Genomic DNA, 22693 nt, shown 5'->3' on the forward strand with positions numbered 1-22693 from the left:
GCGTTCTTCCTGAAGTCCACGATGAGCTCCTTGGTCTATTACCAATTACCATAACAATGTAATCAATACATGTATATTACATGAACATCAACCATTTAGCACTTTTGGCACATCATCAGATAGTGTGTGTGTAAGTGTAATATTCTTAATATCTGACTACAGTATTATTATGCTCCATTAACACACTAATTTTGTTGCAATCGATTTTTATAATGTTTTATTAGATGATTTATAGACTTAATGCTGAGTATGCAACATGATTTGACTATTTCTTATCATAAATTGCACTAATTTACTGATGCTATGAAACAGCAAGTGTTTGTCAAAGTGATGATTTTATCTTTGTTTTAAAAGATTTAAGCCCGCCTGAAAATAAGAACATTATCTTTGTTAAATGCTGTAGCGCACGTTTTGTTTACATTACGACCGTTCTAACTAGGGAGTACCAACATGGCGGCTGGTGACTTCACAGCACCATGTATTACCAACGGCCTATCGGCAGTCCAGTGAAAAAATGGAGATCAGCGATTAAAACAGCACATTTCTGAGTGGTACGCCCCCTACAGGACCTTTTGAAAATGGCAGTCGTGAACACCGACTGTTTTCTGCCTGCCCTGCACCCTACGTATACAGCTCACTGTCATTTTCAGAGCAGTTGGAAGATTCTCACCACAACAAATATATCTGAGAAAGTGAGTAGTAAAGTACATTATCTAATGTAAACAAGTGTAAAGCAGCGTTTTCGCTGCAAATTGTTACTTTTATACAAGTCAGTTAAGTAAATGTGTCAATTGATCTCATAAGGTGATTCAGACTTACCATATTTTATAATTACTTACTAAGCAGTGATGACTCTAAAGTCACTATAGTAACTTTGTCTACATCTACACGTGAGTAGGGGCGCGACAGACGTGTCTACTGATGCTAAAGGCCTTACATCGAACATAAATCTCTTCACCTTATCCTGAGAATGAGAGCTTGACATGAAGTTGCAAGAAGTTGGAAGTGTGGTTTTCTGACCAGACACAGTAGGGGAAAATGTTAGACCTTTTCCTCGTCTCATAAACACTTCAATTATTATAAGTTCTTACACCAGTATCGATTAAAAAGGACCTAGGAGATAATTTATTAGATATTAAGGTAAAAATGTTTTTTAGGGATCCTTTATTATTGTTTTTGATTTGGACTTAACTCGATATTTGCTCGTCCTAACTTGAGATTTGACTTGGTCCAGTTGTGCAAAGAAGACCCAGGCAGTAGTTGGTGAAAATGGGGGGTAAGAATATAAAGAATCTTATAATGTATTCACTGTACTCTTTCTTGTTCTTTTCTCTCCCTGTGATCAGGTCTGTTAATGTCAGCCCTCACTGTCATCATTCTAATCACTCGCTTCCTGATTGATACCTTCTGGATTCAGGGACTTCCTTTGTTGCAAGAGTGTATGCCAGTCTACGTGCAATTTCTAGTCAAGTTCTTCATCATTGGCGTGACAGTGCTGGTGGTCGCCGTGCCTGAGGGTCTCCCCCTGGCCGTCACTATTTCCCTTGCATATTCGGTCAAGGTCAGTTTTACAAAGGCCATCAGCTTAGCTCTCTTTGAGGAAAGACAGACCAGTTGTGTCACAGATGTACGGATGTAAAACCAATAACCAACTTATAATTCATACAATTTGCTCCACCTGAACGTTAAGTTAAAAGTAATCGTTTTTGATGTTGTAGTGTTGCTGCTTTCCACTGTTGATTTTTAACCAGAGCCTTCCTGCAATTTGCAACTCCAAAGCAGCAGAAGAGCATGCTAGGGCAAAAACTTTGGGTGCACTCGATTTCATAGGCTGCACCCTCCAAGGACCTGGTCTATCTGGACTGGATCCTTAGAGGTCCATGAAAATAAGGAGAACAGAAGAGTTTTGGCTGTGGACTCAAACAGGTCCAGCCTTCCAAACTTCTTACTGCTGTTTCTTTTTATTTATTTATTTAACATTTTCGAGGAGCTTCAACAGAGGTACCGTATCAGATTTATAGTCCTGACACTGCAGATATATAAGAATCTGTCCATAATCTGTCATTTACACAATGACATAAAAAATCTTTCAATAAAGCAAATATTACCTGCCACATATCTGACTAAATTACCATTTAAAAACCTATTTTCATTGGTTTCATATGGAACTATATTATTTGATTGATTCTGGTCCGTGAATCTATGTTTAAAGGAGACTAGGATTTAGAAAGAACTTTAAGTGGTTCTGTTCGTAAATATAAAAACATGATAAACTCCTTAATTTATCACCTGAATAGTGCCTATTTAGCAGTGCTACACAGTTAGAGAAGCACCAACTTCTCTGCTGTCCTCAATAGGTGAGAATGAAATGATAAAACTTAAGGACATTACTCTAAATGTTTGTAACAGGATAAAAAAGACATGGTGGCATTAGGCACTGTAGGCTTTTGTGAATCAATGGGCTACATGGAGCCAAATTTGAACAATTCTCTGCAAGCAGAAGCTCTCATTAACAAAGGCTCTCCTAACAGCTAATGCTGATTTCACTAAAAACCGAGCTAGGACACAGGTCCCATCTACTTCACTGAAGCAAAGCAGTAGCCTGACAGCATATCAGAGTGACATACCCTCTCTATTCATTATCTTTTTACATCTCTGTAAATTGGAAACTATGAGTGCTTTACATGCTTATGCATCATTTCTTTATTTATTAACTTAATTGTAACATGTTTTATCTCTTAATATGTTTAATGTGTAAGATTTTTTTTATTTAGTCCTTATAAGACAGTTGGCACACTACTCAGTCTTTCAGGAAAATTGCAGCTTATTAATTAATAGTTAGTCAATCGGAAAGATTAGTCGGCAATTTGTCACATAATATTACCTCAAAAATGATTTGTAGTCTTTGGTAAAAAGTAGCAACAGGTTAAAATTAATAAATGTTTACTTCAATAAAGACTTGTAATAATTAAAACTTATTTCTCATTAGTCAGTGAAACCTTTTATAGTATAATGTTGCTCTAATTCCTTTAACCCTTTATAGGGCACGTTACTGTTTTTAATCACTTGCATACCGCTTACAAATGGAGTCCCCCCGTTCCACAGTGTCTAGAAGCACAAAATCTATATCCAGGAATTCAGCAAAGATCCTGCTACATGGCTGTACATCTTATTTTGGCATTTGACCAATTAGATGAGCCCTTGAATAATATATTACCTACTGTAAATTAACTTGAAAAAGAAAAGTTAAAAATTCAAGAAAAAAAAGGTAAAAAGCTAATTGAAAAGTTAAAAAATAAAGTAAATAGTTAATAAGCCTAGTTAACAATTAAATTTAGGTGTATAAACTAAAACATGTAAGTGCCAGTATCAGCATTAATGCCTCTAAGGTTATGTTGTACCAAAAAAAGTGTTTTTCATGAATTTCTTATAGAAGCACGTTTGTTATTTTTCTTAATATATTGAATCAAGTTGGTTTTTCTTGTTATTACATTGACATTAATTTTTGCCATCAAAATATCCATATTTTTTTATGTTACAAAGGTAATAAGGTCTTGACCTGGATCCCAATAACACTATTAGCTGGAAATTTGGATTTTTATAGGATTTCACTGAGTGCCCTATAAAGGGTTAACTGGAGCTTAAATACGGTTCTAAAATGATCTGCGGTAGTTTAACTCCCTCTAGATAATGGTGCTTTTTTTTCCATTTACCGAATGTCTATGTTTATTTAAGTGTTAAATGAAATGTTTCAGAAAATGATGAAAGATAACAACCTGGTCCGCCACCTGGATGCCTGTGAGACAATGGGCAACGCTACAGCAATCTGCTCCGATAAGACGGGGACATTAACCATGAACCGGATGACTGTGGTGCAAGCCTATATCGCAGGGCGACACTATAAAAAGGTGCCAGAGCCAGACCTCATCCCAACCAAGATTCTGGACCTGCTCATCCTTGGCATCGGGGTCAACTGCGCCTACACCACCAAGATTATGGTGAGCTTTAAAAATAGATGCTCATTCAGGAAGCTCTGTGGGTTAAGTCTTTAGCGCTGTCACAGCAGCTCAGTACTCATCAGATCACATTCTACAGGATTCACTCTACAGAGCACAGCGTAAAGCAGACAGGTTAGGTGAACATTTGACTTTTTTAACACTGCAGAGATGTACTACTCCCAAACTAAACTTTTACTTCCTGTACATCACACACGTTATACATCATCTCTCTTCTGTTAACCAATTATAACCTTTTATTACCTTGCATAATCAGGTGCACAATTTATATTCTATACACCAAGAGATTCAATCCGGATATTAATGAAAAAAGAAAAACATTCAAGCTAAATTTATCAAATGATATAGACCGACAGACAGACAGATAGATAGATCCACAGATGGATAGATCCACAGATAGATAGATCCACAGATAGATAGATTGAAATTGACAGAAGTAATAATTAAAACATGGAAGTTATTATATAAAATGTGTACATATATATATATATATGTCATTTTTCAGGCTCTCTATTCTATTCAATTTTACCTTTCCTCAGTGTCCAAACATCAGGGGACCAACTAGGCTGATTCTTTAAACAAATAGAGTTTTAGCCTGAACCCTTGAACTAGCAGCCCAAAGTGTCAAACACTGAATATGAAATGATAAAAGTGACAAGGTAACGGGGTAATAAGCCCCATAATATAATTGAAAGGCATGAACATATATGTGCTAAACACCTATATTTTGTTGCATGTGCACAGGTGTAAGAAATCAATGAAGATAGAGAAAAATGGCATGAACTATAACTACCATAGCAGCTTTATTTGTAAAGCAATAAAACACATCTGCCAACTGTCTTCCAGTGCTGCAGCCTGGTCTCTGCCCTGACACATGGCTTTAAATCAGGATTTATTTTTAAATAAGGATCAAATCTACTAAAAATAACATAATTTCTTTATTAAGGCCAATTAGAAGAAATACAAAGGCTATGCCTGTGTTTTTAAAGTTGCAGACCATTTAGCTCTCTTTAACTGCTAATCCTGTGGAATAAATAAATAAATGTGCTTCTTGCTTTCTGCAGCTTCCTGAGAGAGAGGGTGGGCTGCCTCGCCAAATAGGGAACAAGACCGAATGTGCCTTACTGGGACTCAGCCTAGACCTGAAACGAGACTACCAGAGTGTCCGCAATGAAATCCCAGAGGAGAAGCTGTTCAAGGTCTACACCTTTAACTCTGTGAGGAAATCCATGAGCACAGTGTTGAAGAACTTTGATGGCACCTACAGAATGTTCAGTAAAGGTGCTGCTGAAATCTTGCTGAAGAAGTAGGTTTAATGCTTCTGGCCGTAAAGCTTTACGCTCTATCACAGCTGTACTCTGATCCAGGACTGGCGTCTGGTTTCAGGTGCAGTAAGATCTTGACAGCCAGTGGCGAGGCCAAAGTCTTTAAACCTAAGGATCGAGACCAACTGGTGAAGAATGTGATTGAGGCGATGGCGTCTGAGGGGCTGAGGACAATCTGTCTGGCCTACAGAGACTTCACTAACAGTGACGTGGAGCCTGATTGGGACAATGAGGCCGAGATCCTCTCTAGACTCACATGCATCGCCGTGGTTGGCATTGAGGACCCCGTACGACCTGAGGTTTGTCATATCCCCTGGTTAAACAGCTGCAGCTGAACAAGACCATTCTGAACTACAAACAATATAATCTGAGTTTTTTGTGGTCATTCGATTTTGTCTTTAAAAAACAACAACAAACAGTGGCTTTTATATTTTTGCTTTGAAATAAGAAAATGTAAAAACAAAGAGTTTCCTTATATATATATATATATAAAAGGAATAGGCAAAATTTGAAAAAAAAATCATATGAGATTAATTTTGTATTTTGAGAAACAAAAAGTGAAATTACTTTAAAATGCAAAGAAAAAAGGCCTTTTTTTGTTTCTGGTTTGTTTTTTTCAGAGACTGGTGTCACATCAGCGTACCCAGTCAGACCAGCATGGCCATAGTCAATACCAGTTTAGACCTTTGGTTAATCCCCATTTATCACTTTAGTTTTGTATGAAAAATACACTTTAAACTACCTCAATAGACGGGTATGCTTTTACTCATGTACAAAAAAAAATGCAATTACTTACTTTTTGTGTTTTTTGAAGCGCATGGCAATCTGACCTTAAATAGTTTTTTTGTACATGACTAAAGGGATACACGCCCGTCGAGGTCGTTTGAAGTCTATTTTTCGTACAAAAGTAAAGGGCTAAACAGGAATAAATGGGACTAATATACATGTATGCAAATCTGACTTCTGCCGCATGCATATTGACTATGGGTATACTGGTCTAATGGGGTATGCTTATGTAACACAGTAGAGAAAGGTATTATGTATTTTGGATAAATGGGCCAATAGGTTCGGCTATTTGAGCACAGTGGGGTGTTTAAATAACACACAAAGGCAGATGGATAAATTTAAAGAACGACTGGCTTTAGTGACATGAACCATAAAATTTTATTTATTTATTTTTTGAGTTTTTGCGGCACTAGTGGCTCATTTTCTCAACAGTAGGCTGAAAGGAAAGGGGGTATGAGAGAGGGGGAGAGACATGCGGCAAAAGACCTCAGGTCTAGTACATGGTCCGTACATGGGTTGTGCGCGTTAACTGTTGCGCCACCTGCACACCCCAACATGAACCATCAAATTTACAAACAGTTGTACAAAACACACAATCATGAAAATAAAATTCCACACAATAAAATACATAAAATAATACCAATACTTGGCCAAGTGCGAATTCTCAGTTTTAGATATTTTGTTTGATTAAGGCAGAGAAATAAAAAAATAAAAATAGAAAATATATACATGAATAAAAACTGTAGTCAAGACATTGATTCAAAACTCCCATCAATAAGCTCCACTTTCAGTCCCTACAATCCTCATATATGGCTCCCATAGATTCTCAAAGTCCCGTTGTTTGCCCTTGGCAATGTATGTTAGTTTTTCTAGTCGAACTACTTGTTGCAAGCTAGTCCCAAGGAGGGGGCTTCCCTGCTCCTCCAGCATAGTGCCACAGATCTTCTGGCTTGAAGAAGTCCATAGTCTATAAATGTAGTTATTCTCTGCGATTGTTTAAATTCTATTGGATATATTCCTAGAACACAGATTTTAACCTCTAATAGGACTTTTACTTTAAGCTATTCAGATAGACACTTAATAACATCCTTCCAAAACTTCTGGACTTTAGGATATTTCTACAAACAATGGAGAGGAGTTCCTTTTTCAGATAAATGAAGCTTAACTGGTGTTATATAGCTTCTCATAAACAAATGAATCAGACAGTGGCAGTGGAAGTGTGAAGAAGACAAGCTGTGGCACGTAGCAATACCACACTATCTTAAAGGGACAGTGCACAATTACAGCTGTTACAACGTACAGAGAAATTCAAACACCATCAACACCTCCTTTCTCTGCAAATGTCACAATTCTATACTTCCACCATAAAGCGGACGAATCCAAACGAAGCCCCGAATTGACGTCAATTCGGGGATGTTGCTTTATTTGGTTCTCCCCTGTACTTTTGTCATGCCCTAAAATTGACATACAGACCAGCCCACTGGTTTACTAACCCAAGGGAGGGTGTGGGAGTTGGGTATGAAGTGTCGACTGCTGGGCCCCTGACTGGACCGGACCTCAGGAGAGAGCCATGTCCTCAACCAGAGGATGGGGTCTGGGGGCTGGTAAGGCAGGCGGGGGGAAGCAGCCAATCATACAATGATTAAGCCAATATTAGTTTTATATATACTCCCACTGCTCCAAAATGTGTCTCTGGATGTTTTACATGATGGGAAGGACCGGCCTGTTTTTGTGTTTGGAAAGTAGAGCAAAGAAGTTTATGGGGTTTTGACTAATGCTTTTTTGTGATTGTTTCTATGCTTTATCAAACGTATTTTATTCCAAACATGTATAAATATACCACGTTTGTTGTTAGAGGAGTGGGCAACCAGTAGGCCCCTCACAGGTGGGGCCTCTTGCTGGTTTGGAGGCCCAGACATTTACCTTCTTCACCTGTATGGTAAGTTTGCCCCTGATACAATGTTAACTTATGTAGTACTTTAAAAAAAAATCAACACCTTTTTAAACAAAGCACTATCAGAGTTGAGCTATACATAAATATAGCCCAATTAAATCTGAACAGTGCTTTCCATATCAATGTGTTTTTTTGCACCATGTTTTTGCTCCCACATTGTTTACATTTGATCACTGCTCCACTTCAAGAAATATCATGAAAGCTGTACAAAATGAAATTACAATAAAAGTTATTTAAGTCTAAATCTAGAGTAACCAATGTCCAACCTAGTGTGTTGTACCGAGTAGACCCAGTCAGTGTGAGGACTAGACAGGGCTGGATAATCGTCCCCAAGGAGCCACGGATATCGAGGGCTCTTGGAAGGGGAAGGATGTGAAGATATCAACACAATTTTCTTTCCATGTGAACCAGCTCTAATGCTAGCGATGTACTCTTGTTCTTTTTTATCTATTAAAAAACCCATTTGTTAAAAGAGAATAGCAATAATCCATGGATTACTCTCGGTGGTAACCAAATCTAAATCTAAGGGTGCCATATGTATTTTAAATCTCCCATGTTGGAGACTACAGACATAAAACGGGTTCGGAGTTGAGAGATCAGCACAGCTGGAACATCTGAAACTGAAAGAATGAATTTGGTCGACATAAATGTTGAAGAAAGAATTGTAATTTCTTTGCGCTGCATATCCCAGCTACGCCAACTATCAACGATGATTTCATCGTCTTTTACTCCGTGCTCATGTGTTTTCTACTCTTCCCCAAAAGGTACCAGAAGCCATCAGAAAGTGCCAGAGAGCTGGGATCACAGTCCGCATGGTGACCGGGGACAACATCAACACAGCTCGAGCCATCGCCTCCAAATGTGGCATATTGCTGCCTGGAGATGAATTCTTATGCATAGAGGGGAAAGAGTTCAACAAACGGATCCGTAATGAATTGGGAGAGGTCAGACAAATGGCGACAGAAAAGGCTTGATGCAGGGAAATGTGAAAACGAAATTCCTCTGTAGCCTTTGTATCATTCCACATGGTGACCAGTTGCATATCAAATTAAATGCCTTTCTCTCCTTACTCCCATCAGATTGAACAGGAGCGGATTGATAAAATTTGGCCTAAATTAAGAGTCCTTGCTCGATCCTCTCCGATGGACAAACACACTTTGGTCAAAGGTTAGTCATGCATTGATTGACAAAAGAAAATAACAGGGTTTGTTTTCTGTTTGTTTGTTTGCGTTTTGTTTTTTGGTTTACCAAGTTGCCCAGAGCTATGAAATCCTGCCCCATTTTTTAATGCATTTTCTTTCTTTCTCACCATAGTTTCCGGTTATTAAAAATGTATATCTGATAGTATAAGCTGAGTAAAGACCAGAAAGCAGTTTTCAATTGTTTATTTCATTAATTGACCTTATGTGAGCATAACAATGGATGCAGTGCATTGAGACTCTTGCTCCACTGGGTGAATGCATCTCCTCATTTGTGTGGGACTCGGACACATTTTCTACCTCTTTCCTGGTATCCCACCGATTGAAACATTGTCCTGCATTTGACTGGGTTCAATTATGGTATGAGGAGCATTTAACATGTTTGATCTAGCTAAAATTTTGCATGTGTAATTATTTATCTCTATGGATTAAGTGGCAAATTACAGCTACTACAGTAACGTATGGTGATGATTCCCCGTCATGTGGCTTTGTAAAACATTTTACAAGTGTCAAGTTCAAAAGTGGTGTGCGTCCCTTCGAATACAAAACACAGATCACTGCCTTAAAACTCAAGGCTCGTTTATACTCAGAAACCAGCTGTGTCTGCGTGTGTGTCGCAGTTTGGTACCTTATCCGCTTGTTTTGTTTGTACGACCGCCATTATGGAAGACGACACATGAAGATGGACCAGCTAGAAGAGTGGGGTGCGCAAGAACGCTGGGAACCTTTTTCCCCATGGATCCCCGCTCTTTTTCACCCGCATGTCTCTCTGTTGTCCCAGAAACTTGCCCCCACTTCTTCACCGCCTCGGTCGTATCTAAACCCACAGCTAGTTCGTGATTGTCCCTCTTGCATTGTGGTGTGGAATAACACAGCGCAGACCAAATTTCAATATTGGGCATAAATCAAAAAATCATCATACCTGCGACGAGCTCACTGTGACACACTGCTGTGGAAGTATAACCAGTCCTTCAACAGGCTCCATTTCAGACTTGACTGAGTTCAAACCCTGTAAATCAGAAACCACCATTAGTTCAGAGCTGTCATTTCCCACTCTCTATAGAGAGATAAATAATTGCACATGTTAATTTTCAGCTAGATCAAGCTACTGGAAGTGGGTCTGGGGCATTACTTATTGAATGCCCCTCATAAAAAAAAAAAAAACATTGAAAATCAGAAGGTGATTTTTCTTAAATGTCATTCAACATACAAATGCTTTTAATTTGACTTTGACAAGATTGTTGTGATAATCTAAAAAAGTAAAGGATCAAAGAACCAAACTAGCACCAATATTCACTTCACTGAAGCTCTCTTAAAAGAAAAATCTGAGCTAACTCTTTTAACTAGTTTTCATAAATGAATTTATAGGTCAGCATTGTATAAATTGTTGTGTTAAAAAAAGTAGGATGTGATTGTTTAGAATAGTGCCATGATTGACCTTCACCTGTTTGATCTGTTTTGTTTTAAGGTATCATTGACAGCACTGTCCTGGAGCAGAGGCAGGTTGTGGCGGTGACCGGAGACGGCACCAATGACGGTCCCGCTCTCAAGAAAGCGGATGTTGGCTTTGCTATGGTATAGCAGTTGGTTAAACCTTTACTCAACCAGGCTAAATTTCTCATTTTGCATCAAGAACCTTTTCTTATCTACAGCGTCAGACTGAAAGTGCTACATCATTTTCCACATTGTGATCATTTTATTTTATTTTTTTTTACCAATGCTGATGTTGACATTGCTAAAAGACATTTATGAAACATTGGCCCTGATATTCTACTGCATGCTGTGATCCTCAGGGCATTGCCGGGACGGATGTAGCAAAGGAAGCGTCTGACATCATCCTGACAGATGACAATTTCTCCAGCATCGTTAAGGCAGTTATGTGGGGCAGAAACGTCTATGACAGCATTTCCAAGTTCTTGCAGTTCCAGCTCACAGTCAATGTCGTTGCTGTCACTGTGGCCATCACCGGAGCCTGCATTACCCAGGTCAGATTCAAATTACAGCTTCAAACCATAGTATTCCCTTTCAGAATAGAGACATATTATTGTCACTACTCTAATAACAGAGTCATAGCAAAGAGAAATTATGAGTACATTAGGCCCATTTAGCTACAATTATAGAGTTTAACATATATCTGAAATTTTAGTCCTCAAGAACCAGTGTCCTGTATATTGTTTATATTCAGAAGGGTCAGCATACCTTTAGTCTATCAGATGAATACAGACAGTAGTTATGTTATGTTACATATCTTGTGGACAGAGGAATTTGGTCATTAGTTGAACTGTGATGGCAATGTGGAATTGGATGCTGGCTCCTGAGGTATGGATGTTTGGGTTTTTCATTTTTTTCATATCATTTATCTTCATCACCAGTTATCATAGTAGAAAAGCTTCCTCAAGCAGTTTTTGATGCATTTTGGAAAGACTTACTTTTACTTATTTAGATAGCACACGCATACCATCCTTATCTTATTTAATTGTTATTCTTATTTAATTCTTACCTTTATTTTATTCTTATATCTCATTTGTACTTACAATCTTATTTTTCTCCCTTCTGTAAATGGTTCCACGGGATTAATAAAGTAATTTTGATTCTGATTCAGGAATTACTTTGGCAGAATTCAAATGAGCTATTTTAATCTAGATTAATTCCAAGATTACAGTGAGATTATTCTATATTAAAAAAAAGAAATTCTATGCCCATCTCATGTTTAAAGATATATTGTTGTGGAAACTTAAAAGGCCACCTGTTACTGTGGTGAATGCCCCGTGTTCAGTGTTAGCCCTGTCCTGTAGTCCTACTCACCCACACTTTTAGATCCCTCCATTCTCTAATGTATCTGAACCAGGTTTCCCATTTTATTCAGCTCCTGCTCAACAGCCACTCATTGAATCCAGGTTTGTCAGACATCTAAAAGTTGCAGAAGGACTGAAACTGGGCAGCACTGACTTATTAACTAAGACATATGTAGAAAATTAGTTTGATGGACATTTTCATTACAAATTAAAATTTAATTTTGTCACATTTGTAGGATTCGCCTCTAAAAGCAGTTCAGATGTTATGGGTCAACCTCATCATGGACACCTTCGCTTCTCTGGCTCTCGCCACTGAGCCACCCACCGAAGCATTGCTCCTCAGGAACCCATATGGCCGCAACAAGCCGCTCATCTCACGCACCATGATGAAAAACATTTTAGGCCACGCTGTCTACCAACTGACATTGATCTTCACGCTCCTTTTTGTCGGTTAGTCAAATCTCCAATTCTCTGTATGTTTGAATGCAGATCAGTGGCAATTTTTAAAACCCTCAGACACAGGCACATTGACCTCTGTCCCATTCTTTTGTAGGTGAGAAGATGTTTGACATCGACTGTGGCAGGAACGCCCCACTTCACGCGCCCCCCTCTGAACACTATACTATTGTTTTCAACACGTTCGTCCTCATGCAGATCTTCAACGAGTTCAATGCTCGCAAGATCCATGGAGAAAGGAATGTCTTTGAGGGTGTTTTTAACAACCCCATCTTTTGCTCCATTATCCTGGGAACACTGGTTGTACAGGTAACCATTCACTGGCAAGGCAATTGTTCTATTGTTTCTGTAAATACCCTATTGACATTGTTAATGTTCTTCATTTGTGGGGGGTTTTTTTTTCTGTACTCTCTAGGTCCTAATAGTGCACTTTGGTGGTAAAGCATTCAGCTGTGTGCCTCTGACCCTAGAACACTGGCTGTGGTGCATCTTTCTGGGCATTGGAAGTCTCCTTTGGGGGCAGGTAATTATTAAAATGAACTATCAGCCCTGTCTGACCTAGCTGTCTATAGACAGAAAAAATAAACTCAACTCATATTTGATGAAAAATATAACATTAAATGTACTTAAAGGTCACCATGCAGGCTTAACAAGCCATAATTTTAATAATGTATCATCTTGCACTTGAATCTGACTAATAGGCAGAAAATCCTCATAAACAGTGTTAAAGCAGTCCTGAACAAAGCTGTTCATTAGTTCGCCATAGCTGACCTCAAAGTAGCGGACTAGCTTTTAATCTTATTCCTTTCCCAGCTGGTGTCAAGCGTCCCCACCAGCTGGCTGAAGTTCCTGAAAACAGTCGGCCATGGCACACAGCAGGAGGAGATCCCCGAGGAGGAGCTGGAGGAGCTGAAGGACAAGGATGAGATCGACCACGCTGAGATGGAACTAAGGAGGGGTCAGGTGCTGTGGTGCCGTAGCCTCAACCGTATCCAGACGCAGGTAGAGTTTGGGTTTTAAGCAGGTTTTATTTGGATAGACATAATCAATCAAACAGGGTTATTATATAAAAGGAATAGAATAGAATATATAGCCTCCTATTTTATTAGGAAATCTCTTGAGATTAAATCTCTCTTTTTGAGGGAGACCTCNCTCTGTGTTGTGGTTTGAGAGGGCGGCGCTTTGTGACGGCGTGCCTGGGTCGCGATTGTGATTAGTTGGGAGGAAGTAGTGACTAGCATAAACCTACATGATAGGCTACAATGAGAAGGAAGGAAAACTGCGTTTCTTTATCGAACTTTTATCGACCCTCTTTTTTCGATCGATATATATCGTTATTGAATTATCGCCCAGCCCTAGAATTAAGTGACAAATTACAGCTACTACAGTAACTTACGGTGATGATTCCCCATCATGTGGCTTTGTAAAACATTTTACAAGAGTCAAGCCTCAAAAGTCTCCCGTGGTGTGCGTCCCTTCGAATACAAAAAACAGATCACTGCCTTAAAACTCAAGGCTCGTTTATACTTAGAAACCAGCTTGTCTGCATGTGTGTCGCAGTTAAAGCAGATATGCCCCCCTCCCCCTTCCTCAGACACTCTGCAACACCTCTCCCAAATTGTAGGTGACCACAGACAGGTGGCCTCTGATTGGTCAAATCTACATTCGCACTACACTATGCGTATTTCCTGTTTGGTACCTTACCCTCTTGTTTTGTTTGTATGACCGCCATTGTGGAAGACGACGCGTGAAGATGGACCAGCTAGAAGAGTGGGGTGCACAAGAACGCTGGGAACCTTTTTCCACCTGGATCCCAGCTCTTTTTCACCTTCATGTCTCTCTGTTGTCCCAGAAACTTGCCCCCACTTCTTCACCGCCTCGGTCGTATCTAAACCCACAGCTAGTTCGTGATTGTCCCTCTTGCGTTGTGGTGTGGAATAACACAGCGCAGACCAAATTTCAATATTGGGCATAAATCAAAAAATCATCATACCTGCGACAAGCTCACTGTGACACACTGCTGTGTGAGTATAACCAGTCCTTCAACAGGCTCCATTTCAGACTTGACTGAGTTCAAACCCTGTTAATCAGAAACCACCATTAGTTCAGAGCTGTCATTTCCCACTCTCTATAGAGAGATAAATAATTGCACATGTTAATTTTCAGCTAGATCAAGCTACTGGAAGTGGGTCTGGGGCATTACTTATTGAATGCCCCTCATAAAAAAAAAAAAAACATTGAAAATCAGAAGGTGATTTTTCTTAAATGTCATTCAACATACAAATGCTTTTAATTTGACTTTGACAAGATTGTTGTGATAATCTAAAAAAGTAAAGGATCAAAGAACCAAACTAGCACCAATATTCACTTCACTGAAGCTCTCTTAAAAGAAAAATCTGAGCTAACTCTTTTAACTACTTTTCATAAATGAATTTATAGGTCAGCATTGTATAAATTGTTGTGTTAAAAAAAGTAGGATGTGATTGTTTAGAATGGTGCCATGATTGACCTTCACCTGTTTGATCTGTTTTGTTTTAAGGTATCATTGACAGCACTGTCCTGGAGCAGAGGCAGGTTGTGGCGGTGACCGGAGACGGCACCAATGACGGTCCCGCTCTCAAGAAAGCGGATGTTGGCTTTGCTATGGTATAGCAGTTGGTTAAACCTTTACTCAACCAGGCTAAATTTCTCATTTTGCATCAAGAACCTTTTCTTATCTACAGCGTCAGACTGAAAGTGCTACATCATTTTCCACATTGTGATCATTTTATTTTATTTTTTTTTACCAATGCTGATGTTGACATTGCTAAAAGACATTTATGAAACATTGGCCCTGATATTCTACTGCATGCTGTGATCCTCAGGGCATTGCCGGGACGGATGTAGCGAAGGAAGCGTCTGACATCATCCTGACAGATGACAATTTCTCCAGCATCGTTAAGGCAGTTATGTGGGGCAGAAACGTCTATGACAGCATTTCCAAGTTCTTGCAGTTCCAGCTCACAGTCAATGTCGTTGCTGTCACTGTGGCCATCACCGGAGCCTGCATTACCCAGGTCAGATTCAAATTACAGCTTCAAACCATAGTATTCCCTTTCAGAATAGAGCCATATTATTGTTACTACTCTATTAACAGAGTCATAGCAAAGAGAAATTATGAGTAAATTAGGCCCATCTAGCTACATTTATAGAGTTTAACATATATCTGAAATTTTAGTCCTCAAGAACCAGTGTCCTGTATATTGTTTATATTCAGAAGGGTCAGCATACCTTTAGTCTATCAGATGAATACAGACAGTAGTTATGTTATGTTACATATCTTGTGGACATTTAAAGAGAGAAATTTGGTCATTAAATGAACTGTGATGGCAATGTGGAATTGGATGCTGGCTCCTGAGGTATGGATGTTTGGGTTTTTCATTTTTTTCATATCATTTATCTTCATCACCAGTTATCATAGTAGAAAAGCTTCCTCAAGCAGTTTTTGATGCATTTTGGAAAGACTTACTTTTACTTATTTAGATAGCACACGCATACCATCCTTATCTTATTTAATTGTTATTCTTATTTAATTCTTACCTTTATTTTATTCTTATATCTCATTTGTACTTACAATCTTATTTTTCTCCCTTCTGTAAATGGTTCCACGGGATTAATAAAGTAATTTTGATTCTGATTCAGGAATTACTTTGGCAGAATTCAAATGAGCTATTTTAATCTAGATTAATTCCAAGATTACAGTGAGATTATTCTATATTAAAAAAAAGAAATTCTATGCCCATCTCATGTTTAAAGATATATTGTTGTGGAAACTTAAAAGGCCACCTGTTACTGTGGTGAATGCCCCGTGTTCAGTGTTAGCCCTGTCCTGTAGTCCTACTCACCCACACTTTTAGATCCCTCCATTCTCTAATGTATCTGAACCAGGTTTCCCATTTTATTCAGCTCCTGCTCAACAGCCACTCATTGAATCCAGGTTTGTCAGACATCTAAAAGTTGCAGAAGGACTGAAACTGGGCAGCACTGACTTATTAACTAAGACATATGTAGAAAATTAGTTTGATGGACATTTTCATTACAAATTAAAATTTAATTTTGTCACATTTGTAGGATTCGCCTCTAAAAGCAGTTCAGATGTTATGGGTCAACCTCATCATGGACACCTTCGCTTCTCTGGCTCTCGCCACTGAGCCACCCACCGAAGCATTGCTCCTCAGGAACCCATATGGCCGCAACAAGCCGCTCATCTCACGCACCATGATGAAAAACATTTTAGGCCACGCTGTCTACCAACTGACATTGATCTTCACGCTCCTTTTTGTCGGTTAGTCAAATCTCCAATTCTCTGTATGTTTGAATGCAGATCAGTGGCAATTTTTAAAACCCTCAGACACAGGCACATTGACCTCTGTCCCATTCTTTTGTAGGTGAGAAGATGTTTGACATCGACTGTGGCAGGAACGCCCCACTTCACGCGCCCCCCTCTGAACACTATACTATTGTTTTCAACACGTTCGTCCTCATGCAGATCTTCAACGAGTTCAATGCTCGCAAGATCCATGGAGAAAGGAATGTCTTTGAGGGTGTTTTTAACAACCCCATCTTTTGCTCCATTATCCTGGGAACACTGGTTGTACAGGTAACCATTCACTGGCAAGGCAATTGTTCTATTGTTTCTGTAAATACCCTATTGACATTGTTAATGTTCTTCATTTGTGGGGGGTTTTTTTTTCTGTACTCTCTAGGTCCTAATAGTGCACTTTGGTGGTAAAGCATTCAGCTGTGTGCCTCTGACCCTAGAACACTGGCTGTGGTGCATCTTTCTGGGCATTGGAAGTCTCCTTTGGGGGCAGGTAATTATTAAAAGAACTATCAGCCCTGTCTGACCTAGCTGTCTATAGACAGAAAAAATAAACTCAACTCATATTTGATGAAAAATATAACATTAAATGTACTTAAAGGTCACCATGCAGGCTTAACAAGCCATAATTTTAATAATGTATCATCTTGCACTTGAATCTGACTAATAGGCAGAAAATCCTCATAAACAGTGTTAAAGCAGTCCTGAACAAAGCTGTTCATTAGTTCGCCATAGCTGACCTCAAAGTAGCGGACTAGCTTTTAATCTTATTCCTTTCCCAGCTGGTGTCAAGCGTCCCCACCAGCTGGCTGAAGTTCCTGAAAACAGTCGGCCATGGCACACAGCAGGAGGAGATCCCCGAGGAGGAGCTGGAGGAGCTGAAGGACAAGGATGAGATCGACCACGCTGAGATGGAACTAAGGAGGGGTCAGGTGCTGTGGTGCCGTAGCCTCAACCGTATCCAGACGCAGGTAGAGTTTGGGTTTTAAGCAGGTTTTATTGGGATAGACATAATCAATCAAACAGGGTTATTATATAAAAGGAATAGAATAGAATATATAGCCTCCTATTTTATTAGGAAATCTCTTGAGATTAAATCTCTCTTTTTGAGGGAGACCTCGCTGAAAAAAATAATGCAACCGTTTTTGGCATTTACTTAATCATATTAAGTTACATTATTAACACGACTGTTTCATATTAGCAGGGTAGGACATAAAACAATTGTGTTAAACTAAATATGATTGAGTAAATGCCAAAAACTGTTGCATTATGGCCAGGAAGAAGTCACTTTTTAAATAATAATACTACAAAAATCTGAAGATTGAAATTCATATAAATTCCCTTATCATGGTCCAAAGCTCCTGGATGTGCAGAACTGGAAGCATCTCTGGCGAATCTGCTGGATCTACAGTTTCTGGCAGCTTTGTTCGTCTTTCCATACTAAATAAAATCTGATTCTCCTCCAACAAGAATCAGACAACCAGCATATGCAGGGATGAAGCGGAGCCTTTTGGCCACCTTCTAAATTTCTGTCGCTCAGCAGACACGTTTCTGGTCAAATGTAGGACGAGCTAAAGCTCATGAAACAGCAAATTTTTCTCAGTTTTGACTAGAGATGGGCGATACCAGGGATTGTTAATTGATATGATACCAAGTAAACACAGGGTCAGTATTGCCGATATCAATACAATACCGAGGCTTTTTAACGTTTAAACTTGATGTATCTTGGAACCTTTCAGTGTTTTCTTGATTGTTATTTTTTACTGTTACAATTGAATAATAATATTAATTAACTTCTGCTAATAGTGTTTTTTTTTTCCTAATCCACATCTTATGTTATATCTTTCAATCTTTATGTAACTTTGTTTGTATTGTGTGCATTTGCTGCATTGATTCCACATTGTGGGATAAATAAAGGATTAGTTAATATTAGCTGCTGAGCTGGTGATGAGAGGGGAGGGGGAGCAGTAAAGTGCTGTGACAAAGACGGGGAGACTGGTGAATGTGCTGCAGCTAGTGCATGAGGGAAAGAATAAAAAGTATCGATCTTGTTAAATTAATATTGGTCAATATCAGTACCAGCGTTGGTATTGATAGCATCGATCCTATGATCGATCCGCCCACCTCTAGTTTTGACGCTCGTTGTGAACTCCCCATAAGACTGCACATATTTCAATTTTATGCTTCTTATAAATTATTATTTCTTTAATCTGAAATACCCAATGAGGCGTAAGGTATATGAGGTAAAGTTTAAATGAGTTAGGCTGTTAATGAAATGAAGGGATGCATTTCATTGAATAAAAACCTCCCTCTTGTCCCTTAGATCCGTGTTGTCAATGCCTTCAGAGACAGCGTGTCTCCTTATGAAGGCCTGGAGACACCAGAGTCCCGCAGCTCCATCCACAACTTCATGACTCACCCAGAGTTCCGGATCGAGGACTTAGAAACTCAGATCCCACTCATTGATGAAAACGAGGATGAGGACGATCCACCTACCAAACGGAACTCTATTATACCCCCGCCGCTGAAGCTGGGCGGACTCTCCAACCTGCAGCCTCTCCCATCCTCATCCAACCAGAACAACAATGCATTAGAGCGCATCATTCCGCTGCATAGGGATGGCTCCAGGTCCGGTCTAATCCCACCTAACTCTGCAGGACTGCCACCCTGTCCCGGGAGCCCCCTGCACAGCCTGGAGACATCACTCTGAAGCAACCACAGTGGGGAAGGGCACTTCCTGCTCTCATTGTGGTTTTTGTTGTTTGTTTTTTATTTCAACAAAGAGTTTGGGTTCTCTAGAGAGAAAGAGGTTGATAAGCTCGACTTTTTGATTGGTTCAGGATTTCCATCTGGTTTAGTTCGGACTGAACCCTGCTTAAACAGACTTTTTTTTTTCTATTGATAGACATGAACTCTTTATATGTAATTTAGAGATGTGTTTTGTGATTTGAGTCATGTAAATTTAAATTAAGTTTCATGTGTAAATATTAATTGAGTCGGTTCATTTAAATTATATTGTTTTTCGTAGTTTGCCAGCTGTCAAACAAAAGTCATCTGTTAGAAACAGATTCAGATGCGTTTTATGTTAACTATGATAGTAATGTTAAAAAGATTAGTCAGTGAGCTTTTAGAAATCTATTGTATTTTATTACTTCACATATTAGTCAGTCAGTTTTTAAGTAAATGTCTTGTTTCTTTTTAATGTATTTTTTATGTCTTAGCTTAATGTTTATAAGATGGAGGAACAATGTCATTAAAAGTTCAAAAATTACCATAATGAGCAGCAGGTTGTGGAAAAAATGCATTCAACAAATGTATTGCCTTTTTTGTTCTTTGTGTATTATTGGTGAAGTTTTACCTTTAGGTTTCATTTAAAACAGGGCTGGGTTATGGGTTTGACCCAACATGCTCACTATTCACAACCCCTTTACAACAAAAGTAATCTCTCGGACAATTCAAATAATTTATACAGTCTGATCAGGTGAAGGTTTTCTATCTAGGAAAGCCCGGCTGATGGCATTGAGGATTGCAGGATTTTCTCCCGCTGGAGGAGCATACTTCCATTGTGTCCTTGACTCTACAACAATCCCTCACACCGAGCATGCATGCAGCGACAGTGGAAAGGAAAAAGAATCCTATAGCAGATTCAGACTCCGTGTGAGCGGCCAACTAAGCCCCACTGGGGGCTCAATGAGTAGAGGTGTCATATCTTAAATAGACATGTAGGCAGTAGTCAAATTGTAAAAAAAAAAAAGAAGGGCGATGGTGGATTTTTAATTTTTTTCTTCGGAAGTATACATAGCCTAATTAATATATTCTATTGACCTAAAGCACTATGCATGGTATGGTTGTTACATGTCAGGTACGCAGGTCATTGAACTTGACCAAGGTTAACATTAGAGTAGAAGTGCAGTCAGTCCCTGGACTGGCATGGCTATCACTGCCCCTACATAGTTAGGGACTAATTTACCACTAGGATCAGCTTCATAGTCATGGTAGGACACTTCTTTGATTTTACTTTGGAAAATCTTTTGGCAATGAATCTTTGAAGATTTGGAATAAAACCTCATAAAATATTGCAAATTAATATCTGAATCTTTTCAAGTCAAGTATATTTTTATTCAAATTCAATTAATTAAATTGAAACAGCTGAAATAATTTTCAAAATCTGAAAAAAAGGTAACAAATTCAAATGCATTAGAATTAGCCTGAAAGTGAAATAGGCCTATATAAAATATTATAATTTTCAAATATTCATTTAGAGTATTTATTTTATAAAATAGACTGTTTATCAAAAAGTACAGTATTGCTTCTATTGGCTAATTTAAAGTAAGCTAGACTACATACTGGCAATAAATGAGTTAAAACTATTCTAACAGGTCCGTCGAACTGAAGTTATTGACCATTGATTGGACGACATTCATTATCTAGCACGTTATAGCGCCTTTTAGGACAGCCAATAGCGGCCTTTCTTGCTGTGGAGTTGGCAACACTGGTGAAGGGATGAAAGGAGCAGAGAAGAGAAGCTATTGAAGGAAATTTATAAATTTTGAGTAAAAATAGTGTGAAAAAAAATGTATAATTAAATTGATTGGGTCTTAGAGTTCAAAAAGTTCTTGTTCTCTGCACATCCCATACTGCTGAGTTCTTTCTATATTGTGGCATTTTGAAAAAACTTTGTCAAGAAGAGCCAGCACCATTGCAGCCATGAAAAATTCTGCAGGCAACTGTTAGGGCAGCTCAGTGACAGCACTAAGGGGAGATTTCATAATTGGGATATTAAAAAAAATATAGTTTTGACTAGTTCAAAGTTGCTGAACAATCTTGATTATAATTCCAGATGTGTGACACTTTAAATGACAAATCAGACGACGTCATTTGAGATATCTCAAAATGCGTTTTGACTCTCCAAAATGTGATTAAAGTTATCTTGAATTGTTTTTTTTTTTTTAGACATAATATAAAAATATAAAACATCATTAAGGGCAGTCAAAATTTTGTAAATAATGTTTGTCTGTTCTATTAAAATTTCTGTATCTCTATTATGGGTCTGTATTATGAGTTGTCTTCTCAATTCAGAGGGGCCCATGCCCGTCTTTGCCTAGGGCCCCAAATTTCTTAAATCTGCTCCTGCTTCGATTCTCTCCTCCAAGTTTCATCTGTTGTGCCCAGAATAACCACCCCTGTCATGGGAGCACGCATCACCCTAAACTCATCCCATTGGTGAGAAAAAAGATTGAAATATGAATGAAAGGGGAAAGTTTAAACATATTCTTAATGTTTTCATATTTCTTATACATGGATGCCTTAAAATGTATAGTTTTGATGAACAGACAAATTCAAATAGGATTTTACTTTACTTCAATCGAAGTGCTTCAGTCAGTGTGAATAAAGCCTCTGCGGGGGAGGGAGATCTCAGTAACTTAGAACCTGGAACCTGCAGAAGATTCCCTTAAATCGCATTGTCTTTGCCACTTGGCCGTGATGCTGTTCAGAACAGCACAGGCTGTACGCTACTCGTAAGCCCACAGCTCGCCAAATGTTGAAAGGTTAATGTTAATATATACTAGAAATCTACACATTCTGTGATAAAAATGTCACAGGGGATGGTATGGGGGGATGGTCATTTAAGAAGGGGGATGATTTTTAGCATTTTTTTTAAGAAGGGGGATGCCATCCCCTCCCTCAACTCGAGTACTGCCTGTAATCTATGTAATGGGTTAGCTTCATCTGGATTTACAGACAGATATAGCTGGGTATCATCTGCATAACAGTGGAAATTAATCCCATGCCGTCTAATAA

At 38.8% G+C, this 22693-nt stretch overlaps 1 protein-coding gene across 1 annotated transcript in view; it reads left to right on the forward strand.

Annotated features, from left to right (window-relative positions):
• Positions 1-20586, forward strand: part of LOC107083200 (plasma membrane calcium-transporting ATPase 1-like) — a 53129-nt gene extending 32543 nt beyond the window's left edge. The window contains exons 9-21 of the mRNA XM_015372217.1: positions 1347-1561; positions 3756-3998; positions 5081-5322; positions 5403-5640; positions 8846-9025; positions 9161-9248; positions 10749-10855; positions 11074-11265; positions 12312-12525; positions 12629-12840; positions 12947-13054; positions 13345-13533; positions 19215-20586. Of these exons, the coding sequence (XP_015227703.1) occupies positions 1347-1561; positions 3756-3998; positions 5081-5322; positions 5403-5640; positions 8846-9025; positions 9161-9248; positions 10749-10855; positions 11074-11265; positions 12312-12525; positions 12629-12840; positions 12947-13054; positions 13345-13533; positions 19215-19601 (2615 nt within the window). The 3' untranslated portion in view covers positions 19602-20586. The remainder of the gene's footprint in view (positions 1-1346; positions 1562-3755; positions 3999-5080; positions 5323-5402; positions 5641-8845; positions 9026-9160; positions 9249-10748; positions 10856-11073; positions 11266-12311; positions 12526-12628; positions 12841-12946; positions 13055-13344; positions 13534-19214) is intronic.
• Positions 20587-22693: the final 2107 nt, after the last annotated feature.

Source organism: Cyprinodon variegatus, unplaced genomic scaffold, assembly GCF_000732505.1.
Source record: "Cyprinodon variegatus isolate N-32 unplaced genomic scaffold, C_variegatus-1.0 Scaffold70, whole genome shotgun sequence".
NCBI lineage: Eukaryota > Metazoa > Chordata > Actinopteri > Cyprinodontiformes > Cyprinodontidae > Cyprinodon > Cyprinodon variegatus.